General features: G+C 39.7%; 2 protein-coding genes across 2 annotated transcripts; both read left to right on the top strand.

Moving 5' to 3' along the window:
• Positions 1-6,074: 6,074 nt before the first annotated feature.
• LOC140862608 (uncharacterized) lies at positions 6,075-17,562 on the top strand. Its single transcript, XM_073265644.1, has 6 exons — positions 6,075-6,313; positions 6,407-6,548; positions 6,616-6,710; positions 6,865-7,147; positions 7,217-7,381; positions 17,209-17,562. The coding sequence occupies exons 1-6, from the start codon at positions 6,075-6,077 to the stop codon at positions 17,560-17,562; spliced, it is 1,278 nt and encodes a 425-aa protein (XP_073121745.1).
• Positions 17,563-20,562: 3,000 nt separating this feature from the next.
• LOC140862593 (uncharacterized) lies at positions 20,563-21,053 on the top strand. The gene is made up of 2 exons (XM_073265628.1): positions 20,563-20,713; positions 20,851-21,053. The coding sequence occupies exons 1-2, from the start codon at positions 20,563-20,565 to the stop codon at positions 21,051-21,053; spliced, it is 354 nt and encodes a 117-aa protein (XP_073121729.1).
• The last annotated feature ends 3,378 nt before the right edge of the window (positions 21,054-24,431 follow it).

The raw sequence follows: 24,431 nt of genomic DNA, 5'->3' as shown, positions 1-24,431 counted from the left end.
TGTGATAAGATTTTGATAATAGATTGAATTATCGCAAATTGATCTAAGTATGCAATATATTTGAAAGTTGCTTGTGAATTTCAGAATATCAGCACTCATATTCTAAGCTTTTGGGATGAGTATGATTAATAGAAATTTTTGAGAGTTCTATTAGATCCCAATCGATTGTATCGAGAATTTATTGATTTATCCGATACTGTTCTTGCGGGAATGATGATATATGATCGAGTCTTACATGAAAAATGTATTAAATTCTAGCATTGAATTGACTCGATGAGATATTGTGAATGAAATTGTAGAAAAGATATGAATTTGAGAAAATGTTGAGGAGAAACTCAATTCCTCTATAACCAGAGGATAAAATTAGTGTTTTTGGGATGACACAGAATTTAGTTACAGTTGAGACTTCCTTCGATTATTCTGAAGATAATTGAATCCTATTGTAGTCATGTATCCTTGATTCATATGTTGAATTCGATGATTCGTGCCATTTGATATCGATTGTGATTCGAATATGAACTTGGAAATTTATAATTCTTGACATTTAAATTCTAAGTCTAGACATTGATATTGATTCAGGTGAGTTTCGATTATTTGATTCCATGGTGATCTAGATGTCTTTGTTGCAATATTTGAAAATCCTTTAGGACTGAGTCCTAATCGATTAGCGTGTGTAGATATTTCATGATGAGGCCACGCTGTCAACCCTGATTTGGGGTATTATTGAGAATAGATATGATATTGAATTGTTAAATAATGATCACCAAATATGATTATTATTGAATGGCTCGCATTCCTTGTTCATAGAGCCTGATTTGAATCATTCACCCTCAAGTTTGAGATGCAAGTGTGTTGTTTTCACTTAGCAGAGATTATTGTCCAGAATTCATTCTATTTTTATGATCATGATATGAGAGAGTTTCTTTGATATCAATTTTATTCTGACTCTGAAATTCATTGATTATTTGATGTATATCTTTAGTATATTTTGATGTTGTTGGCTAGTAAATGATAGAGATTGATAGCACTAATAGAATTTAGTATTTAACCGATACCAGATATAAGCTTGAGTTCGATGATAGTACGAATTTTTGGTATTTTGAGTTAGATTTTGAAACAAAATTTTAGTCAATTTGAGTAGATGTATCGTGATTCGAATTGAATTAGTTCAGCGAATCCGAAGGATTTTAAGAACATTTCAGATTTTTTCAGAACCAATTGATAGGATTCACACGATGAGATGGTGATAATAGTGTTATATTATGAATCTTTGGCTTAAGGTGATGATTATTCCAGAACTTTTATGAAGTTTTGCTGTAAAATTCTAATGTTTAGACCAAGAGCAGAATTCTGAATTCAGAAATAAAATTGAAGTTCCAGTGTTGGTAGAGATGATTGAATCTCATGAGTAGCATTCCAATTTGATTGCGTGAATTGCTAATACCTGGACACAGAAAGAGTGAAATAAAGAAGAAGATACTTGAATTAGTGAAACTGGTATCGAAATGATTTCCAGTGCAGGTAGATGATTACGTCTGATTATTGTTTTCCAATTGACAGGATTGATCCGATTTTGATCTCGATTGTTGATCGGATGAGAGATTTTAGAATTTTATTTTGCCTATCTGAATAATTAGATTTGATTTGAATTGCTAAAAGTAAAATGTGATTAGAATGTCAGAATAGATTGAAGGGTGGTGGTAACATAATTGTGAGAACAGATTATGACTCGCAAATGATTATATGAAGCTACAAAGTGACGTTGTAGGAAGAAGTATACTTTGTTGAGGAAGCAGTCCCTTAGAAGAAAATGGAAGCAACTGTGATAGAATTGTGTCCTAATGTTTAAACTGTAAGCAAGTTAAAGCCGAAAGAAAGAGACCAGGTATTCCAGTGCACAATTTATTAATTCCATAATGGGAATGAGATCACATTACGATGAATTTTGTCACAAAACTACCAAGATTGTCGATAAGTTGCAATGTAGGTTGGGTCGTTATTGACAGACTGATTAAGTATATTTTCTCTGTTCTAGATCAGATGACATACGAACATGATCATAGGACCAGTAATCATGTCAGAAATGTGTGAGATTGCATGATGTGCCGAAATTTATTGTTTCAGTTTGAGATCCTAGATTTATTTTGCACTTTAGGCACAGTTTGCAGAAGGCTCTTGGTACTCATTGCATTTGAGTATAGTTTATCAACCTCAGAAAGAAGGACAGTCATAGCGGACTATCCATTTTATAAAGGATATGCTAAGAGCTGTGGTACTAGATTTTGGCACTAGCTGGCAATATTCGTTGGCACTTGTTGAAATTTCTTATAAGAACAGCTATCAGAAGAGTTTAGAGATGGTTCCTTTCGAAGCGTTATACGGTAAGAAATGCAAATCTTTCTTGTTTTGGGAATGATGTTTCATAAGCACCAGTTGTAGGGTCAGATATGGTCAAAGAGGGCAGAGAAAGTGAATTCGATTCAGTATGGAATCGGAACAGCACAAGACAGACAGGTCAGATATGTAAGTTTAGATGCAGACTTCTGATATTTGAGCAAGATGACTATGAACACTTGAGATATTTTTATTTTATCAAATATAAAAGATGTGTTTCACATGGATAAATGAGAAAGTATTAACAAGATTCTTCCTATGTACTTCAGACAGATGAGACAGAGCTGAATAAGACTTTGAGCTACTTCGAGCGACCGATAACCGATACAGATTACTGATCAGAAAGAGAAGAAGATAAGGATCAAGTCAATTCCAGTTGTGAAGTATAGTGACATCGATACAGAGTTGAAGAATTCACCTGAGAGCTAGAACAGGATATGAGATATAGATATCCAGATCTCTTTATTTAGATGAGATTAGTTGCAGATTAATTCAGTTCATTATCTTATGTGCTCAGATTGCATGCGATTTCGAGGACGAAATCATATCTTAGAGGGGAGGAAATGTAAGGCCCCAAAAATATTTAATTTGAGAATTTGCGGGATTGAGATTTAAATTCCGGATTCCTAATTAATAGGATTGGATTAGAAGCTGAAAAAGTGAGCAGGGACTGAATTGTAATTATCAAAGATTTTAGGGACTAAAGCGCAATTTATCTTGAAATAGTGGGAGACACTTGTTTAGTTTATATTAAAACTCATATTAAAAGGTTGCTATCAGATTTTTCAGCTCCATTCACGTGAGAGACTCCATAAACTTTCTTCCTCAATCAAATTTCATCTTGTGAAGCTCAATTTTTACAATCGGCCCGGTAGAATTCGAAATTGACCGTATATTGCGATCCTCGCATCGAAGGCTTCACTTTGACGTAAGTTTTATTAAGTTCTACTATGATTTAATTTTAAGATGTTGTTAGAATCAGATTTTGATTGTATAGATATGTTCAAGTATAGACGACGATAGTATATCTAAGACGGATCAAGAAAAGATCATCTTTTGGACATGTTTATGATTTTTGTAAGATTTTATGAATTTTTGGAAATGGTGAGCTGCTGAATTTGTGTATATGCTGCTGATGTAATGATGAGATGAGTTGTGTTTGATTGATATGATGATATGGTTGAAGTTCGGTTCGTCGATGGTTAACTGTTACGCCGCCGGTTCAAGAATTGTTGGACTTTTGCATATTTGATCGAGCTATGATTTGATTGAGTTGGAATGTTGATGTTGATCATATTTATACTTCATTCCAGATTTTATTGAAGGTTATCGAACTTGAGAAATTCAAAATTCGAATCGGTAAAGAGTTGACCAAGGTTTGAGGTGATTTCTACCTTTGAAAAAAAAAACTGATATGGGCTTGAGCAGATTTTGATATGATATTGTTGTTATAGATTGATCAAATTTGAGCAAATTGGAAACCAGATAAAGGTATGAGCTGACGTCGATTTAGAAGGGAAAGAATACTTGAGATAGATTGAGATTCTCAAGTTCCCGTTTAAACCACATACTTGCATGTTTATGTATTTAATTTGCTTGATTGATTCAATGCTTACAATTTGTTGATTAGCATGAGTATGTTCATTTGCTTAGCTCCATGATTATCGATTTTATGTTCATGATTTGAATATAGGTTTAGATTGAGATGACATCCAAGATATTTGATGTCGTAGTAATCAGAAATTTATATATTTGATATGTCTCATTGGATTCATCTTGAGCCAAATTTCTTTGAGTTTTGAAGGCAGATCCGCCTAGATTACAATGAATGTTTGGAATTATATTGGAGTGGCATAGGTTGCTGATAGTTGTGTTTTTGTTTCATATTTTAATATCATTTTGTTGTTGTTTTGCATTCATTTATATGTTTTAATTAAGTATTTTGTTCATATTTCATGCATCTTGTCTTCATAACATGCTCCCGAGTTTATTGTGTAGGATGTAGCATTTTGGCTGGAAAAATTGAATCAGAAGTTTGCTCGCTCGATCCACCAATTTCTATCGATCGAGGGAGAGGATTATTGAATGTGAGGCAGAGTTTTGTCCGCTCGATCCGTTGGTTTTTACCGATCGAGCGGGAAAGAGGAGCAAAAACGGAAGAATTGAGGCAAAAGTTTGTTCGCTCGATCCGTATATTTCTACCGATCGATCACAACGCAATTCCGGAAAAAATCTGTTAAAAAAGAAAATTTGTTTTTGAAGGACTCTAGTCTTTAATTAGGATTTTATTCCGAATTTTTACATACTTTGTAATCAGACTGAGATGCATAGAAGAAGGAAGAACGTGGCGGCTAGGTTTTTCTTCCTAATTTTCTCAGATTTCTTCTTTTATTTTGGAATTATCTTAGGATTTTCATGAGTATGTGTGGCTAAGTTTTATTCTTTGTTGAGGAAGGCAAACCCTTTAATTAAATTTTTTTGTGAGATTCAAATTTTCAGTGTTTAATTTTATTTGGATATCAAAAGTTGTTTGGTATTTATTTTATGCTTGTATGTGAGATTATTGGATTGATCGCCCTGTGATTTTATCATACAATCTACTGCTTAATTAGAAATCAAATCCGTAATTGTTTGATCCATCTAATTTATGAAGCAACTAAGATTGATATGTTTCTCTTGTGAATTTATTGATTCATAGGAACAATAATTGACTAGATTAAATATACAACCGCTTGAGTATGTGTTGTCTAGATTCATCAGTCTCACTAGTTTGAATGCTACCATAGATTTAAATCTTGATCGCTTGTATCTTGGTTGATTTATTGGTAAGGGTTATTCTATAACGCTTGTGTCTAATTAACTAAAATTAAGGTGAAATAGGAATTAAATTTTCAATGACGAATATTCAATGAGAATTAATTATTTTTAGAGAATCGATGATCGAGTGAATAACTTCAAGGGTGTAGTCCACCGATACCAAGGCTTGTTAATTTATTGATTTTTCATATTCTTAATCTTGCATGTTAGTTATGAAAATTAATTTAAATTGTTTTAAAATTTTAGTAATTAATTTCAAAACTCAAATTCCCTTATTTATTTATTTTTATTATTTTTAAGAACGCGAATAAATTTTTCTTTCCTCGTGGGAACGATCCCTACTCTCGCTGCTACATATTTTATTTATCTGAGTTGAGTTGGGTAATTTGGGCACGATACGACTTAGAGCTACCAAATTTTGGCGCCGTTGCCGGGGACGGTGTTTAATTTATTGTGTTCTACTTATTTTATTTATCTTATTTTTTTTCTTTTCTTTTCTTCTAGTACTTTTCTGGTCGTTCATGTCTGCAGGAGAATATTCAGAAGAAGAATTTCCATATGATTCTGAGGTTGATAGAACTTTTCACCGAAGACAAAGAGAAGCTCGAAGGAGATTAGAAGAGTACAAGCTTCAAATTGAAAATCCTGAGGAAGAGATGGCTGCCAACGCAAATCTGAGCCTGAGACAACTTGGCACTCCTGATCTCAACCAGCACCCTTTATGCATTACTTTTCCTACTCTATAAGCTAATGCTACGTTTGAGTTAAAATCCGGACTAATTCACTAATATCCTTCTTTTCATGGTCTCGCAGGTGAGGATCCTCACAAGAACTTGATGGAATTCCATGTGGTATGCACGAGTATGAAACCCCATGGAATAACAGAGGAGCAAATCCAATTGAGTGCCTTTTCTTTTTCTTTGAAGAATGCTGCAAAGGATTTGTTGTACTATTTACCTCCTGGATCCATCACAACCTGGACTGAAATGAAGAGAATATTTCAAGAGAAATATTTCCCAGATTCTAGAGCAGCGAACATCAGGAAGGAAATTTACGGCATCAAGCAATATACGGGGGAGTCACTTCATGAATACTGGGAGAGGTTCGAAAAGCTTTGTGCTAGCTGTCCGCAACATAAGATAAGTTAGAACCTTTTAATTCAATATTGCTATGAAGATTTGTTACCTCATGACAGGAGCATGGTAGATGCAGTCAGTGAAGGAGTTTTTGTGGACAAAACTCCACGAGAGGCAAGGAACTTAATCGAGAATATGGCTGCCAATTCTCAGCAATTTGCCACCAACAGAAGTGATCATGCACCCAAAAAGAATAATGAGGTAAATGTGTCTTCTCTTGATAAACAATTGATTGAACTGACGTCTCTTTTGCGTCAAATGGCTGTAGGAAATGGACAAACTGCGAAGACATGTGGAATTTGCACTGCAGTGGGACATGCAACTAACATGTGTCCCACACTACAAGAGGAGTCGGTCAAACAGGTGAATGCTACTTGAGGATTTCCTGGGCCACCACAGCGGAAGTATGATCCATACTCTATAATCCAGGATTGAAGGATCATCCAAATCTTGGATATGGAAACCCATCGACGAATCAACCTGGACCTCAGGCACAACCGCATAATCAAACTTACAGGCCACTGTATCCTCCTCAACAACAGAATCCTCAAATTCCAGAGCCAGGTGAGTTTCTTGAAAATATAGTTAAGGATATTGCAACTAATACTCTGAATTTCCAACAAGAAACCCGAGCAAGTATCCAAAACCTAAATACCCATATGGGACAGCTCGCCACTGCAATCAACAAGTTGGAAGAACAACATTCCAACACTTTTCCATCTCAAACAATTCCGAACCTTAGGGAGAATGCAAGTGCGATCACTCTCAGGAATGGTAAGGAGTTAAAGGTCAAGGAGAAGGTAGTAGATGTTTTATCCAAGAAGGAACAGAGTGAAGAGCTGAAGATGGATGATAAAGAATCAACTTAGGGAGAAGCGCAAAAAGGTAAGTTCCCTCCTGTCTCTGAATATAAACCCGTAGCCCCTTTTCCCTTAGCACTTAAGGAATCTAGGAAAGATGAAGGGATTAAGGAATTCTACGACACTTTTCGTATATGTGAAGTAAACATTCCATTGCTAGATGTTATTAAGCAGGTACCTCGCTATGCGAAGTTTTTGAAGAAATTGTGCACTTCAAAAAGGAAGCCGACGCTAAAAAAGTGTCAGAAGATAGAGTTAGGAGAAAATGTATCTGCTGTGATCCAAAGGAAATTGCCTGCAAAATGCAAGGATCCAGGTATGTTCTCTATCCCATGTACCAAAGGGAATGTTAGACTATAAAAGGCCATGTTAGATCTAGAAGCATCAATCAACGTCATGCCGTATTCTATCTATGCATCCTTGAAACTTGGTCCCTTGAGTAAAACTGGAATTGTTATACAATTAGCTGATAGATCTAATGCATACCCTAGGGGAGTAGTTGAAGATGTGTTAGTGCAATTTAATAATTTGGTATTTCCTGTGGATTTTTACGTACTTGACATGGAAAATGTTGATCACAATAGTTCTATTCTATTTGGCAGACCATTTTTGAAAACATCGATGACAAAAATTGATGTTCACAGTGGCACACTTACTATGGAATTTGATGGTGAGGTCGTTAAATTTAATATTTATGATGCCATGAAATTTCCTAATAGTGATGATTGTGTATATTCTGTTGATATTGTGGATTACTTGACACAAGAGTGTTTTGAGCTTGCAAGGAAAGACGAGCTAGAGGTGGCTATTATAGCACCCGTTCACAATGACAACTAGGGAATTGGTTTCAATGAAGAAGTGAAAGAGATTGTGACAATTATGGGCCTTGTCTGTAACGCCCTGTTTTTATCTTAAATGAGTTTATTCGAGTTAATCGGAGATTACAGAGTTCAAGAGCCGACTTGATTTTGATCAGGGTCTATTTTGCAAAATTTGGATTTTTCAGGGACTAAAACGCAATTATTGGATTATATATATTATCTTGACTTGGAATGACTTCTATCATTCTTCATCTCCTCCCTTACACGCCTCCTCCTCCATTTTCACGCCTCCAAGCTTTTTCAAGCTTTGGAAATTCAGTCCGAGCTCGATCCGTCTGTTGGAATTTATTTCTAAAGGCAGATTAGCGATCACAACAACGAGAGCTTCGTTATATCGTAAGTTTTTCTATGATCAGATAAATTCTATTTTTCGGATGTTTTTAGTATCGTTCGAGATTCGAGTATGTTGTTCTTGACAGAGTTACGATCGTTTATTTTCTGTCGGTTTTGAAATAGAGCGACGTTCGGAATTGTTTTGATTTTTGGAAGCCTTGTTCGAAAATTTGGAGTTTGAGATTGATGGGTTTGCTTTATTGTTGTTGTTTTGGGCATTGATATGAGTTGATATCGATATTGAAATGTTGTCTGCGTTTCCGTTTTGTTTAGTTTATAGTCGTTATGCCGTCGGTTTGAGTTTCGAGATTTCGAACCGTTTTTGAGTTGTTGAAACCTTGGTTTGTGATTGATCGTTGTTGTTGATCATCTCTTGTCTTCGTACAGATTCGTTGGAGTTTGTCAAGCCCTGTATTAGCAGCATTGATCGTCAATAGATTGGAGGAAGAACGGTAAATAAATTAACCTTGAACCGTAGTTGTTGTTTAGATTGTGTAGTCTTTGATACAATATATTGTTGTAGCTTATCTAGAGTTGGAACTACTTGCATTGAAAGGTAAAAGCAGTCATCGTTAGCGGGATAGCATACTCGAGACAGTTGGTTCTCGAGTTTCCCTTAAAATCACATACTTGCATCAATACTTGTTCTAGCATGTGGAACTTGTATTTTGCTTCTTGATTGAGTTTTTGTTACGTGGCTTATGTTTTATGTTTTTTTATGCATTCGTCTTGAGCCAACTTTGATTTGAGCGGGCAGAACAGCCCTTTTTGTTTAGACTTTTTGGGGGCTATACTGTGAGTGGCCTGGGTGTAGAGATTCACCTAGTGTCAACATACTCGTTATAGTTGCACAATGTCTAGGGGAGTGGGATATGTGGCACCACCTCGATTGGGAGAGTCGGTGAGTCGTTACGTGATCTCATCCTCGGGATCCCAAAAAGCACAGCAGCAATCCCTCTTTTCTCAAAATTGATATCCCAATTTAAAGGCATGCATTTCATTACGTTGATTACGTTGTTACCTTGAAAGCATGTTTGTTGTTGTATTACTTGTTATGTTACTTTTACTGAGATTATCATTCTCACCGGTTTATCCGAATGTTGCTCTGTTTTGTATGTGTATTTGGCAATAGGTGGGGCAGGATTGAGTCAGCGGAGACCTGGTTAACAGCAAGAGAGAGAGTTAGTAGTGGGACTCGGTTTAGAAGTCGAATCAGCATGTTTATCTAGTTTAAGAATGAAGCATGTTAGAACTCGAACTTGTTATGTTTGTTATTCAAATTTGTTTTGTATTCGGATTGTAATCTAGAATCGAAGCATATTGGCGTTGTATCGATTTAAATCCTTGTTGATCTTAGGCTTTATGAAAGCATGTTTGATTTTGAGTATTCTCTACACCCTGTTTTAGTGTATGTAATCGAATGCACGTCAGAAGCAAGCGCGGGATATTTTTTTGTTAGCCTGAGCTTTTTTCCCAGGCCTTTCGCATGCGAGCGAGGCATTCCAGGGGCCTCAGTTTTGTTGACCCGCGCGCGCGTGAGCTTTGCACCTCGCATGGGCGAGAGCCCTCGGTTGGGCTCGGGTTTAGAAGCCCGCACGAGCGCGAGGCATTCCTTTTTAAAAAAAAAAAAATCTTTTGACTTGCTTTTAATCTTGGGTTCTGGTTTGATTATTGTTGTTTAATCCGAGATTAGTTGTTTAGAACCGAGGTATCACATTAAGTGGTATCATAGAGTTAATATTCTTGGTTGAACTAGAGTGAGCGGGGTAGTTCGAGTCGGCATGTATTGGCTCCTCGCATGTGTTTGAATTATTTAATTGTTTATTTAATTCCATGCGAGCATGCTTTATTATTTGAGAATTAATTGAATTACATGATTTTGTGATTTAATTTATAAAGCATGAACTACTTGAGACATAACTGTTTTTTTTATCGATGGGTATCCGAAATTCCAAGCAGTTGTAAGGGCACCGAAATCGTTGCGATTGAGTATCTTGTGTCCTAACCTTTGATTATCAGATGGTTCCTCGTTGAGTAATGAACAGAAACACACCGCCAGTCATTCCTACGACTGAACAAGCTAGCACTGAAGTTGATCAGTTGGATGCTACAGTGACTCCAATGGAAACCTTGCTGAAGAGGTTTCAGTCGTTTAATTCTGTTGATGGGTACAGAAAATCCAGTTGACTGTGAGAGTTGGTTGGATGACATTGATCAGTTGTTCGATTCCATTGATTACACAGATGACCACCAAACCAGGTTAGTCATTCATCAGCTTCGTGGTGTGGCCAAGAACTGGTGGATCACGACCAAGAGATCCTTGGAGAACAGAGGTACAGTTATCAATTGGTCTCTTTTCAAAACTGAGTTTTATAAGCGGTTTTTCCCTGTTTCGTACCGAAAGGACAAGGGAGCAGAGTTTGCCAATCTGAGGCAAGGGAATCTGAACATTGAGGAGTACGTAGCCACGTTTGATAGTCTGTTGCGTTTTGCATCGCACATTGCCGACAGTGAAGAAGCCAAAGCCGATCAGTTCATCAACGGCTTGAATCCCGACATCTTCACATTGGTGAACGCTGCTAGGCCAGATTACTTTGCGGATGCCATGAATCACGCGAAGGGAGCTTAAGCAGGCTTGTGGAGGCAGAAAGGTAATCAGATGGTGTCTCAGCAGCAGAGGTAGTCTCAGAACCAACCATCTCAGGATCAGAATTAGCCACCTCAGTATCAGAACCAGCAGCAGAGGTACGAAGGTGGAAACAGTGGGGGAAACAGAAGGGATCAGTACAAAGCAAGGGGGAAACATTTCAAGAGGTAGGGGAACAGTTCTTCTAGTTCCAGTGGTTCCAAAAAATTTGGTTCAGGACAGAGTTTTGGATCTTCATCCATGTACTATAGCAAGTGTGGGGGAAGATACTCACCGGATCAGTGTGTGGGAGTCTTCGGGAACTACAACACCTGTCAGCAACCGGGACACTTTTCCAAGGTGTGCCCTCAGCGTAGTAGAGATCGAGCTCAGAGTGGGAGTTCATATAGACCTACAGCTCAGCCTGAGAGACAGTCTTCTGCAGTTCACTCTTTCCTGCCTCAGCAGCAGAACAGATAGGGAGGTAACCCTAGTGCGAACCAGCCTCCGAGACAGCAGGCACGAGTCTTTGCTCTGACAGAGGATCAGGCTCAGGCAGTACCTGAAGATGTTATAGCAGGTAACTATTCGATTTTCGGTTATTCTGCTCATGTTTTGATAGATACAGGTGCTTCACATTCCTTTACCTCTGAGAAATTTGTGTTATTGCATGCTTTGCCTACTGAGTTGTTGCCTACTGTAGTAGCTGTTACTTCACCTTTGGGTGGAGGAATTGTTTCTGTCCGATTAGTCAGGAACTGTGAACTGTGTTTTGAGGGAAATTTGTTAGAATTCGACTGTATTGAACTTGGGCTGTCAGATTTTAACTGTATTGTTGGTATAGATGCTTTAACCCAGTACAGGGCAACAGTCGATTGTTTTCTGAAAGTTGTTAGGTTCAGACCTGAAATGGCAGACGAGTGGAAATTCTTTGGTAAGGGTTCTCGATCTAGAATTCTTTTGATTTTAGTGTTATCTATGACTCGTTTGTTACAGAGAGGTGCAGAGGGATTTTTGGTCTATGCAGTTGATGTACTAAAATCTAGCCCTGAATTGGTTGATATACCAGTGGTTAGAGATTTTGCTGATGTGTTTCCGGAAGATGTTCCTGGATTACCCCCTATTCGAGAGATCGAATTCAGCATCGATTTGGTGTCAGGTACCCAACCTATTTCCAAAGCTCCTTATTGTATGGCACCTAGTGAATTGAGAGATTTGAAGGAGCAGCTTGAGGATTTGATTGCCAAGGGATACATCAGACCTAGTGTATCGCCTTGGGGTGCTCCTGTTCTTTTTGTTCGGAATAAGGATGGTTCTATGCGACTCTGTATTTACTACCATAAATTGAATCAGGCTACAGTCAAGAACAGGTATCCTTTACCCCGAATAGATGACCTTTTTGATCAGCTGCAGGGTTCTTCTGTCTATTCCAATATTGATCTGAGGTCAGGTTATCATCAACTGAGAGTGCGAGAGGAATATGTTCCTAAGACTGCATTCAGAACGAGGTATGGCCATTTTGAGTTTATAGTCATGCCGTTCGGTTTGACTAACGCTCCAGCGGTTTTTACGGGTTTAATAAATCGTATCTTTCAGTGTTATTTAGATGAGTTCGTCATTATCTTCATCAATGATATTCTTATCTATTCAAAGAACTGTACTGACCATGCAGAGCACTTGAGGATCGTCTTGCAGATTTTGCAAGTTGAGCAGTTGTTTGTCAGACTGTCTAAATGTGAATTTTGGTTGGATCGAGTCGTCTTTCTCGGTCATATTATTTCTGGAGATGGGATTTCTGTCGATCCCAGCAAGATTGAAGTGGTTATGAATTGGCCTAGACCAACATCAGTACTTGAGATCCGAAACTTTATGGGTTTAGCTGGTTATTATCGCCGATTCATCAAGGGTTTCTCATCTATTGCCAAGCCGATTACCCAGCTGACACAGAAGAATGAGCCTTTTATCTGGACTGCAGATTGCGAGGCTAGTTTTGTTGATCTGAAGAGGAGACTGACCAGTGCTCCGATTCTGTCTATCCCGAAAGGTACTGGAGGTTTTACCTTGTATTGCGATGCTTCTAACCGTGGATTGGGATGTGTTCTTATACAGCATATATAAGAATGTGATAGCATATGCATCGAGGCAGCTGAAGCCGCAAGAGACTCATTATCCGGTTCATGATCTTGAACCAGCTGCAATTCTTTTTGCTCTGAAGTTCTGGCATCACTATCTTTACGGTGAGTCATTTGAGATCTTTTCTGATCATAAGAGTCTTAATTACTTGTTTTCACAGGCAGAACTTAATATGAGATAGAGAAGATGGTTAGATCTATTGAAGGATTTCGACTGTGAAATCAAGTATTATCTGGGAAAGTCAAATGCAGTTGCAGATGCCTTGAGCCGAAAGCTTTGTTCTTTATCTCTTTCTACTATTGGTTTTTTTCAGTTGATCGATGATTGTTGCACTTTTGATTTGGAGTTTGAAACAAATAGGAAGACTATCAGAGTGTTTGCTATTCAAACCGAGCCGGAGTTCTTTATTGCGATCAAAGAAGCACAGAAGTTTGATCCGAGCATTCAGGTTTTAGTGGAGAAAGTCAGATCTAGGCATCAGTCTGAATTCCAGGTTAGAGATGATGTTTTGTTTGTAAATAACCGTATTGTTGTGCCTGATATTTTGGAGTTGAGACATCGGATTCTCCGAGAGGCTCATTGAAGTCGGTTCAGTGTTCATCCTGAAGGTCGTAAGATGTACAACGATTTGAAGAACCAGTTCTGGTGGAAGAAAATGAAGAGCGAGGTTGCGAGGTTTGTATCGCGATGTTTGAACTGTCAACAAGTGAAAGCAGAGCGGAAGCGACCTGGTGGTCTGTTTCACAGTCTATCTGTTCCTGAATGGAAATGGGATCACATTTCTATGGATTTCGTCACGAAGCTACCGCGATCTGTTCAAGGATGCGATGCTATTTGGGTAGTGATCAACCGATTGGCGAAGTCTGCATGTTTTATTCCGTACAAGATGATGTATCGTCACGATCAGATGGCTGGGTTGTATGTTAGCAAGGTTGTGAGATTGCATGGGGTGCCGTAGTCGATCGTTTCAGACCGAGACCCTAGATTCACTTCGCACTTCTGGCACAGTCTTCAGGAGGCACTTGGTACTCGATTGCCCCTGAGTACAGCTTATCATCCTCAGACCGACGGAATGTCAGAGCGGAATATCCAGACGTTATAGGATATGATGCGAGCGGTAGTGCTAGACTTTGGAACTAGTTGGCAAGACTCTTTGCCTCTCGTCGAGTTTTCTTACAACAACAGCTTCCAAGCGAGTATCGGTATGGCGCCTTTTGAGGCTTTGTACGGTAAGAAGTGCCGATCTCCGTTGTTTTGGGATGATTTGTCCGAGTCACCTGATTTGGGGCTGGATATGCTTCGAGATATGGCAGAACAAGTTAAGATCATTCAGAATAGAATGAAGTCAGATCAGGATAGACAGGCGAAGTATGCTAATGTCGGACGCAGACCTCTGAGTTTCGATCAGGGAGACCGAGTCTTTCTGAAGATTTCACCTTTCAGAGGCACCGTTAGATTTGGAAAGAGAGGAAAGTTATCTCCGAGATTCATTGGGCCATACGAGACTTGCACTTCCTCTCTCTTTTTCTGGTATTCACGACATTTTTCACGTCTCTATGCTGCGGAAGTATCATCCAGACCTTTCTCATATTCTTCAGCCTGACGAAGCCGAGTTAGATGAGACTCTGAGCTACTTTGAGCGACCGATTCAGATCCTTGATCGGAAGGAGAAGCAACTCAGAACCAAGTTGATTCCATTGGTGAAAGTACAGTGGAGCCATCAAGGGGTCGAGGAAGCGACTTAGGAGACAGAATCTGACATGAGATAGCGATTTTCATAGTTATTCGGATGACGTGAGTTCTTCTTACTGTCTTTAGTTCTTTTTTCTATCTTATGAGGGGGAGAATTGTAATGCCCTATTTTTATCTTAAATGAGTTTATTCAAGTTAATCGGAGATTACAGAGTTCAAGAGCCGACTTGATTTTGATCAGGGTCTATTTTGCAAAATTTGGATTTTTCAAGGACTAAAACGCAATTATTGGATTTTATATATTATCTTGACTTGGAATGGCTTCTATCATTCTTCATCTCCTCCCTTACACGCCTCCTCCTCCATTTTCACGCCTCCAAGCTTTTTCAAGCTTTGGAAATTCAGTCCGAGCTCGATCCTTCCGTTGGAATTTATTTCTGAAGGCAGATTAGCGATAACAGCAACGAGAGCTTTGTTATATCGTAAGTTTTTCTACAATCAGATACATTCTATTTTTCAGATGTTGTTAGAAACGTTCAAGATTCGAGTATGTTGTTCTTGACAGAGTTACGATCATTTATTATCTGTCGGTTTTGAAATAGAGCGACGTTCAGAATTGTTTTGATTTTTGGAAGCCTTGTTCGAAAATTTGGAGTTTGAGATTGATGGGTTTGTTTTATTGTTGTTGTTTTTGGCATTGATATGAGTTGATATCGATATTGAAATGTTGTCTGCGTTTCCGGTTTGTTCAGTTTATAGCCATTATGCTGTCGGTTTGAGTTTCAAGATTTCGAACAGTTTTTGAGTTGTTGAAACCTTGGCTTGTGAGTGACTGTTGTTGTTGATCATCTCTTGTGTTCGTACAGATTCGTTGGAGTTTTTCGAGCCCTATGTTAGCAGCATTGATCGTCAAGAGATTGGACGAAGAATGGTAAAGAGATTTACCTTGAACCGTAGTTGTTGTTTAGATTGTGTAGTCTTTGATACAATCTTTTGTTGTAGCTTATCCAGAGTTGGAACTACTTGCATTGAAAGGTAAAAGCAGTCATCGTTAGCGGGATAGCATACTCGGGACAGTTGGTTCTTGAGTTTCCCTTAAAATCACATACTTGCATCAATACTTGTTCTAGCATGTGGAACTTGTATTTTGCTTATTGATTGAGCTTTTGTTACGTGGCTTATGTTTTATGTTTTGTTATGCATTCATCTTGAGCCAACTTTGATTTCAGCGGGCTGAACAACCCTTTTTGTTTAGACGTTTTGGGGGCTATACTGTGAGTGGCCTAAGTGTATAATTTCACCTAGTGTCAGCATACTCCTTATAGTTGCACCAAAGTCTAGGGGAGTGGGATACGTGGAACCACCTCGATTGGGAGAGTCGGTGAGTCGTTACGTGATCTCATCCTCGGGATCCCAAAAAGCACAGCAGCAATCCCTCGTTTATCAGAATTGATATCCCGATTTAAAGACATGCATTTCATTACGTTGATATTGGTTACATTGTTACCTTGAAAGCATGTTTGTTGTTGTATTACTTGTTATGTTGCTTTTACTGGGATTATCATTCTCACCGGTTTATCCGGCTGTTGCTTTGTTTTGTATGTGTACTTGGAAACAGGTGGGGTAGGATCGAGTCAGTGGAGACCTGGTTAACAGCAAGAGGGAGAGTTAGTAATGGGACTCGTTTTAGAAGTCGAATCAGCATGTTTATCTAGTTTAAGATTGAAGAATGTTAGAACTCAAACTTGTTATGTTTGTTATTCGAATTTGTTTTGTATTCGGATTGTAATCTAGAATCGAAGCATGTTGGCGTTGTATCATTTAGATCCTTGTTGATCTTAGGCTTTATGAAAGCATGTTTGATTTTGAGTATTCTCTACACCCTGTTTTAGTGTATGTAATTGAATGTACATCAGAAGCAAGCGCGGGATCTTTTTTTGTTAGACTGAGCTTTCTGCCCAGGCCTTCCGCACGCGAGCGAGGTGGTGCCTCGTGCGCGTGCGAGGCATTCCAGGGGCCTCGGTTTTGTTGGCCCGCGCGCGCGCGAGATTTGCACCTCGCGCAGGCGCGAGCCCTCGGTTGGGCTCGGGTTAAGAAGCCCGCGCGCGCGCGAGATGGCTATCTCGCGCGGGCGCGAGGCGTTCCTTTAAAAAAAACAAAACAAAACTTTTGACTTGCTTTTAATCTTGGGTTCTGGTTTGATTATTGTTGTTTAATCCGAGATTAGTTTTTTAGAACCGAGGTCTCAAAGTGCCCCTGAACTACCTCAATCAGGTAATCTTTCATATATCTCCTTACCAATTTCTAATGCTCGGCGTCTTCCATCTGTTTTGCAGGAACCATTCATTAAGCTGAAAAAGTTTCCCAAACACCTCAAATATGTTTTCCTTGGAGAAGGAGAAACATTGCCTGTCATTATCTCTAGCAGTTTGGAAGTGGAACAAGAGGAGCAACTCATCAAGGCATTAAAGGAGCACAAGACTGCTATAGGATGGACCATAGTAGACATCAAGGGAATCAGCCCTTCTACATGCATGCATAGGATTCTGATGGAAGAAAGAGCAAGCCCGTTGCGTCAGCCGCGAAAGAAATTAAACCCACCTATGATGGAGGTGGTGAAGGCCGACGTTCTCAAACTCCTTGAAGTTGGAGTGATTTATCCAATTTCTGACAGCCACTACCAGGAGTGAGGAGGTCATAAGTGCGATGCCCGTCGAACCATGCGCCCTTTTATGTAACGGCCCACGTCCTTCTACCGCATCCCTCCCCAGCCTATATCATGGGCTCGGACCGCATGGTTCGACGGGCATCGCACTCATGACCTCCCCACTCCTGGCAGTGGGTTTTTGCCCTCCCCAAGAATCGAACCTTATACCTCCAAGCTTAAGTACAAAGTTTTATGATTCCTGGTACCATTGAGCTTTGCCCCTTTTTTGTAACAACCCACGTCCTTCCACCATATCCCTCCCCAGCCTATAGCATGGGCTCGGACCGCATGATTCAACGGCATCGCACTCATGACCTCCCCACTCCTGACAGTGGGTTTTTTGCCATCTCCAGGGATTGAACCTTGCACCTCCAGGCTTTAATTACAAGTTCTTATCATCTCTGGTACCAATTGATCTAGCTAGCTCAATTGGTACAAGGGATGATAAGAACTTGTACTTAAATCCTGGAGGTGCAAGGTTCAATCCCTGGAGAGGGCAAAAAAAACCCACTGCCAGGAGTGGGGGCGCCTTTTTATGTAACGACCCACGTCCTTCCACCGCATCCCTCCCCAGCCTATAGCATGGGCTCGGACCGCATGGTTCGACGGGCATCGCACTCATGACCTCCCCACTCCTGGCAGTGGGTTTTTTCCCTCCCCAGGAATCGAAACTTGTACCTCCAGGATTAAGTACAAATTTTTATGATTCCTGGTACCATTGAGCGCTATAAAACTTTGTACTTAAGCCTGGAGGTACAAGGTTCGATTCCTGGGGAGGGCAAAACCCACTACCAGGAGTGGGGAGGTCATGAGTGCGATGCTCGTCGAACCATGCGGTCCAAGCCCATGCTATAGGCTAGGGAGGGATGCGGTGGAAGGACGTGATTTGTTACAGGGTTAGCCCTGTCCAAGTGGTTCCCAAGAAAACCGGAATTACCGTGGTGAAGAACAAGAATTACGAATTGGTTCCCACCCGCATTCAAAATGGGAGGAGGGTTTGTATAGACTATAGAAAGTTGAATGCTGGAACCTGAAAAGACCATTTTACTTTGCCTTTTATTGATCAAATGATTGAAAGATTAGCGTGTCATTCTTACTATTGTTTTATTGATGGATATTCTGGTTATTTAAGATTGCAATTACACAGGAGGATCAGGAGAAGACAACATTCACTTGCCCGTTTGGTACCTTTGCTTATCGGCGTATGCCCTTTGGACTCTGCAACGCACCAGCCACATTCCAACGGTGTATGGTTAGTATTTTCTCTCACTTTATTGAGCACATATTTTAGGTATTCATGGACGATCTTACCGTATATGGTGATAAGTTTGAGAAATTCTTTTCTAATCTTACTCTTTTCCTTAAGCGGTGTGTCAAAACCAATCTGGTCTTAAATTATGAAAAATGTCATTTTATGGTTGGTCAAGGTATCGTTTTAGGCCATGTCATCTCGTCTAAGGGAATTGAGGTAGATAAAGCAAAAATTGATATCATTCAGTCTTTACCTTATCCCACTTGTGTGCGGTAAGTGCTCTCTTTTCTTGTCCATGCAGGTTTTTATAGGAGATATATTCAAGAGTTCGCCAAGATCGCATCCCCCATGTGCAAGATGTTGCAGAAAGATGTCTCTTTTGAGTTTGATGAATTGTGCAAAACTTCTTTTGACAAACTCAAAGACTCATTGACTTTGGCACCTATCATCGAACCACCTGACTGGAGCAAACCATTTGAAATCATGTGTGATTCCAGCGACTATGTGGTAGAAGCGGTATTGGGACAAAAAGTTGGGAAAGCATTGCATGCCATCTACTACGCCTCAAGAATTTTGAACGATGCCCTAGGGAATTATTCCACCACTGAAAAGGAGCTTTTAGGTGTAGTTTTTGCTCTAGAAAAATTCAGATCTTATTAAATTGGTGCTAAAATTATTATTTTTTATTCTGATCATGCAGCTCTTCGATTTCTAATGGCGAAGAAGGAGGCTAAGCCAAGGTTAATAAGATGGATATTGCTCCTAAGAAAATTTGAGGTGGAAATCAAGGATAAGAGGGCAACAGAGAATAGAGTGGCTGATCACTTGAGCCGTATGGTTCACATTGATGAGGAGCTGTGCTTGCAAGAAGAATTTCCTGACAAGAAACTATTTTCAGCAAGCACGCTATTACCCTGGTATGCACATATCGTAAATTACTTAGTTACTAATGGGTTTCCCTCTTGTTTTTCCAATGCACAAAAAGATTAAATTAGAAGTGATGCTAAGTAATACGTGTGGGATTACCCTTACCTGTGGAAACATTGCGCTGACCAAGTTATAAGAAGATGTATATCTGAAGGCAAGGTAATCCCTAACCTCATGTTTCGTCATTCATACACTTGTGGCGGTCACTTTGGCGTGAAAAGAACAGCAAGGAAGGTGTTAGACTATGGATTTTCTGGCCGTCCATATTTTGAGACGCTTACTTTTTCTGTAAGTCGTGCGATTAATGTCAAAAGACAGGTAATATATCCCAGCAAAAAGGAGATGCCTCAGCAGCCCATTTTAGTTTGCGAAATTTTTGATGTGTGGGGCATCGACTTCATGGGGACGTTTCCTAGTTCCTTTGGATTTATTTATATATTACTTGTTGTGGACTGTGTTTCGAAATGGGTGGAAGCTAAGGCCACCCGTACTGATGATTCAAAAGTGGTTGCAGAGTTTATCAAGCATAATATTTTCTCTAGGTTCGGGATTCTACGAGCCATTATAAATGATATAGGAATGTATTTTTGCAAACGAACTGTGGCTAGTTTGTTGAAAAAGTACCACGTCACTCACAAGATCTCCACTGCATACCATCCGCAATCCAATGTCCAAGATGAAGTTTCGAATAGAGAGATCAAATCTATCCTAGAGAAAATAGTGAATCCGACGAGGAAAGACTGAAGCTTGAGACTGGATGATGCTCTCTGAGCCTAAAGAACTGCGTACAAGACGCCAATTGAAATGGAACCATACCGGCTGCTTTTTGGGAAACCGTGCCATATGCTAGTGGAATTGGAGCACAGAGCCTATTGGGCGATCAAAAACTTCAATATGCAGATAGATGAGAGCGAAGAGAATAGGAAGCTACAGTTGCAGGAGCTGGAAGAAATCCGTAATGATGCATATCCCCGTTCCAAGATTTACACAGATAAAAAACAAAGGTCTTCCATGACAAGATGATCTCCTGAAGGGAATTCAAAGTCGGTCAAAAAGTCCTTCTCTATAACTCATGACTTCGGTTATTCCCAGGTAAGTTGCGTTCTAGATGGATTGGTCTTTTTGTTATTACTAATGTTTTTCCCCATGGTGCAGTTGAAATTCAGAGCTTCGAGATCTCAAAGATATTCAAGGTGAATGGACAACGATTGAAACACTATTTTGAAGGAGTCCAAGCGAATGAAGGGGAGGACGCGCATGACCTTAAACTCGAGGATCCAAAAGACGTTGCGTAAACAGAGGCATACAGTCGAGCTATAGACTGTCAATTTAGTGCTGACTGGGAGGCAACCCAGTGTTCTTCTTTTTAATTTTTATTTTTATTTTCGAGTTTTATTGTTCTTTTTGCATGTTTTTATTTTGGAAATTTTTTTAAAATTTCAAAAACAATTAAAAAAATTTTATTTAACTCGCTCGATCGGTAGTTCTTTACCGATCGAGCGCCAAATTCTCTGGATGAGGCACATATTTTTGGCTTGCTCGATCGATCATCTTTTACCGATCAAGCGAGAATTTCTCTGCCCCACTTCAATTTTTGTCTTGCTCGATCGGTAATCTTTTACCAATCGAGCGAGAAACACTCGGGGCCCGATATAATTGCCTTCACCTTATTTTCCCCCTCACTTCTTTCTTCTCCCTCTCACGTAAATCCCTAAACCCAAAATTCATCATCTTCGCCAAATTTTCTTCATAAATCGCAGGGAATCATTGGCGTACTTGGTTAAAATCTACACCATCTTCTCCGCCGATCTCCGACGAATTCCCGTCGCTTACGCCACCTCTCTCCGCCTGTTTTTGTGCGACCATGCAACCCCGCAAGTGGATATTCTACGTTGTCCCTGTCCGTTCCGGCCACCATCCGAGCACCACCTCTATTCTCAATCAGTCCTGCTGAGATCTTGCCGTCGCCGCTCTTGTACTTTCCAAAACACCAATCACCGAAAACAACCCATATTTTTGCACTGCATTCGGTCTATGTAGTCCGATCAATATGACGGCAAAACGAGTTCATGTCTTGGGAAAGTCATCTTCTCAAGGAGCCACGACGCCCGTTTCTTCCATGGGACTTGTCGGAAAGCGCGTTAATCACGCAACTCGTGAAAGGTATGATCTCACAAAACATCATCGTTCACCGAACCCCGATAGAGGAATTGAACTTGATCGTTATGATAGCGTGATTTCTATTATGATTGAAAACCGTGGTTGGGCAAAATTTTGTAAACAACTGCCAGTGGCCGTTGTCCCTATTTTGCAAGAATTTTATGTGAATGCTGCGGAACGGGATGATGGGAAGGCCTTTGTTCGAGGCAAACTAGTTTATTTTGAGGTGAATGAGTTAAATGCCCTGCTTGAGACTCCGAATGTTGATGATAGTCTTTATCAAAGTCTCAAGACAGACCCAGATGTGCACGAGGTTTTGAACCAACTGGCCTATGTTGGGGCTTCATGGCATAATCCTATCACGTTCCAGCATTTTCCAGAGAAATATTTGAAATTAAACCCAGCCACTTGGTACATTTTCCTGACCAAACGACTGATGCCCATATTGCATACGAGTGATGTTACCATTGATCGAGCCTTGATTCTCTACGCTCTTGACTTGGATTGGCCGATCAATGTGGGCTGAGTGATACATAGTGAAATCCGACCATCGATACACTCTTCGTCGCTGGGTCTGTTCTTCCCGATGCTTATTTCTGAACTATGTATACGTGCCGGTATCCAAACTCGAGGCGATGAGGAATGGTTACAACCAATGCGGCCAGTGGATACAGCAGCTGTTGATGCTAAAAAATCATCCCAGGTCCAGCATTTCATGGCGAGTGATTGAGCTTCATCTAGTAGTGCTCCCACTCGACCCGCTCAGCCTCCTCGTCGCTCTACTACGGATTCTGTCCGTGAATTGACAGCCTTTGCCCACCATCGGAATGAATTCATGGCCGCCACGACTGCGAATCTTCAAGCCATGGATTCCATCATTCGAGGCATGTCTACGAGGCTTGGTCTTGATCCCTCCACCTTGCCGGCAGCGATACCATACCCTCTGTCTTTCCAGTTCGAATTCGCTAATCATGTGCCTCCACCAGAGTTCGAAGAGGACGACCACGCCGACACTTGAACAATGGGAGTTTTTATTTTTCATTTGCATTGCATTTTTCATTTTATCCTTGTGTTAGTGTTTGTGTTGTTAATGATCGAGCATTGAGGGCAATGCTTTAGATAAGTGTGTGTGTGTGTGGGGGGGGGGGGAGTCTATATATTGTTTGTTATTTTGTTTTGCATTCATATTTTTGAGTTCCATGCATTTAGTTCCTTTGCATGTCACTTGTCGTTGTATTGTGTTTGTTTCGTATGCATGAGTAGGATGATGCTTACTAGCCTATGATGATGAAGTTGAAAAGAATGAAAATTTTTAAATTTTTTTACTCTTGGTTGGATATGAGAAACCGTAAGCTGTTTTGTGAATATTTTAAGCATACGTGTTTAACCGGTGAATTGTAGCGATGTATTAGATGATGTTGATGTCTATTGGACCATTGCACGGCAATAGGTGTCTGTGGAACTTGATAGTTCTTGAATCTTGATGATGTTTTTCATATGGCACATACAATCTTAGGCGCACCTTTAAAATATTTTTTTAAATTTTGAAAATGAAAAAATGAATGAAATTAACTCCATCTGGGTTATGAGTAAGAGATTGAAATCCTAATCTTCTTGCTCTTGACTAAGTATGCGGATTGAATTGGGTTAAACTTTTGAAAAATAATTTTTAAAATAACAATTCCATCCGGGCTTGGAAAGTGATTGAAATTCTAATCACTAATCCATAGCTAAGTTTGCGGACCTAATGAGATTGTAGCTCCATCTGGGCTATGCTAGGGATTGAAATTCTAATCCCATCAAAGTTATAGCTAAGTCTGCGGGTAATTATTGGGGCTTTAATAAATTTTGGGTGCAAAATCCGACAGCGAACAGTCTTAAAATTATGTCTTTTGAAGTTGCATGTAGCTGGGGTAACATATCACACACGCACGTTCACACTTAACTGGAGGTGTATCATAGAAAATTGAGAGTATTCGTAAGCTTGTTTTTGTGTGTAGGACTTCTTTGAGGCTATATTATTTTTGATCTGTCCTTGCTTATGTTTTTGTGTGTTCACATATAGTTTTGCATATCTTGCTCGAGGGAAAGCAAGGTTTAAGTGGGGGGGGAATTTGATAGTTGTGTTTTTGTTGCATATTTTAATATAATTTTGTTGTTGATTTGCATGCATTTATATGGTTTAATTAAGTATTTTGTTAATATTTCATGCATCTTGTCTTCATAACATGCTCCCGGGTTTATTGTGTAGGATATAGCATTTTGGCTGGAAAATTGAATCAGAAGTTTGCTCGCTCGATCCGCCAATTTCTACCGATAGAGCGAGAGGAGCATTGAATGTGAGGCAGAGTTTTGTCCGCTCGATCCGTTGGTTTTTACCGATCGAGCGGGAAAGAGGAGCAAAAACGGAAGAATTGAGGCAAAAGTTTGTTGGCTCGATCGGTATATTTCTACCGATCGATCGCGACGCAATTCCGGAAAAAAATCTGTTAAAAAAGGAAATTTGTTTTGGA

This window comes from Henckelia pumila, chromosome 1 (assembly GCF_033568475.1).
Source record: "Henckelia pumila isolate YLH828 chromosome 1, ASM3356847v2, whole genome shotgun sequence".
NCBI classification, from domain to species: Eukaryota; Viridiplantae; Streptophyta; class Magnoliopsida; order Lamiales; family Gesneriaceae; genus Henckelia; species Henckelia pumila.
This window is presented reverse-complemented; position numbering and strand designations above follow the sequence as displayed.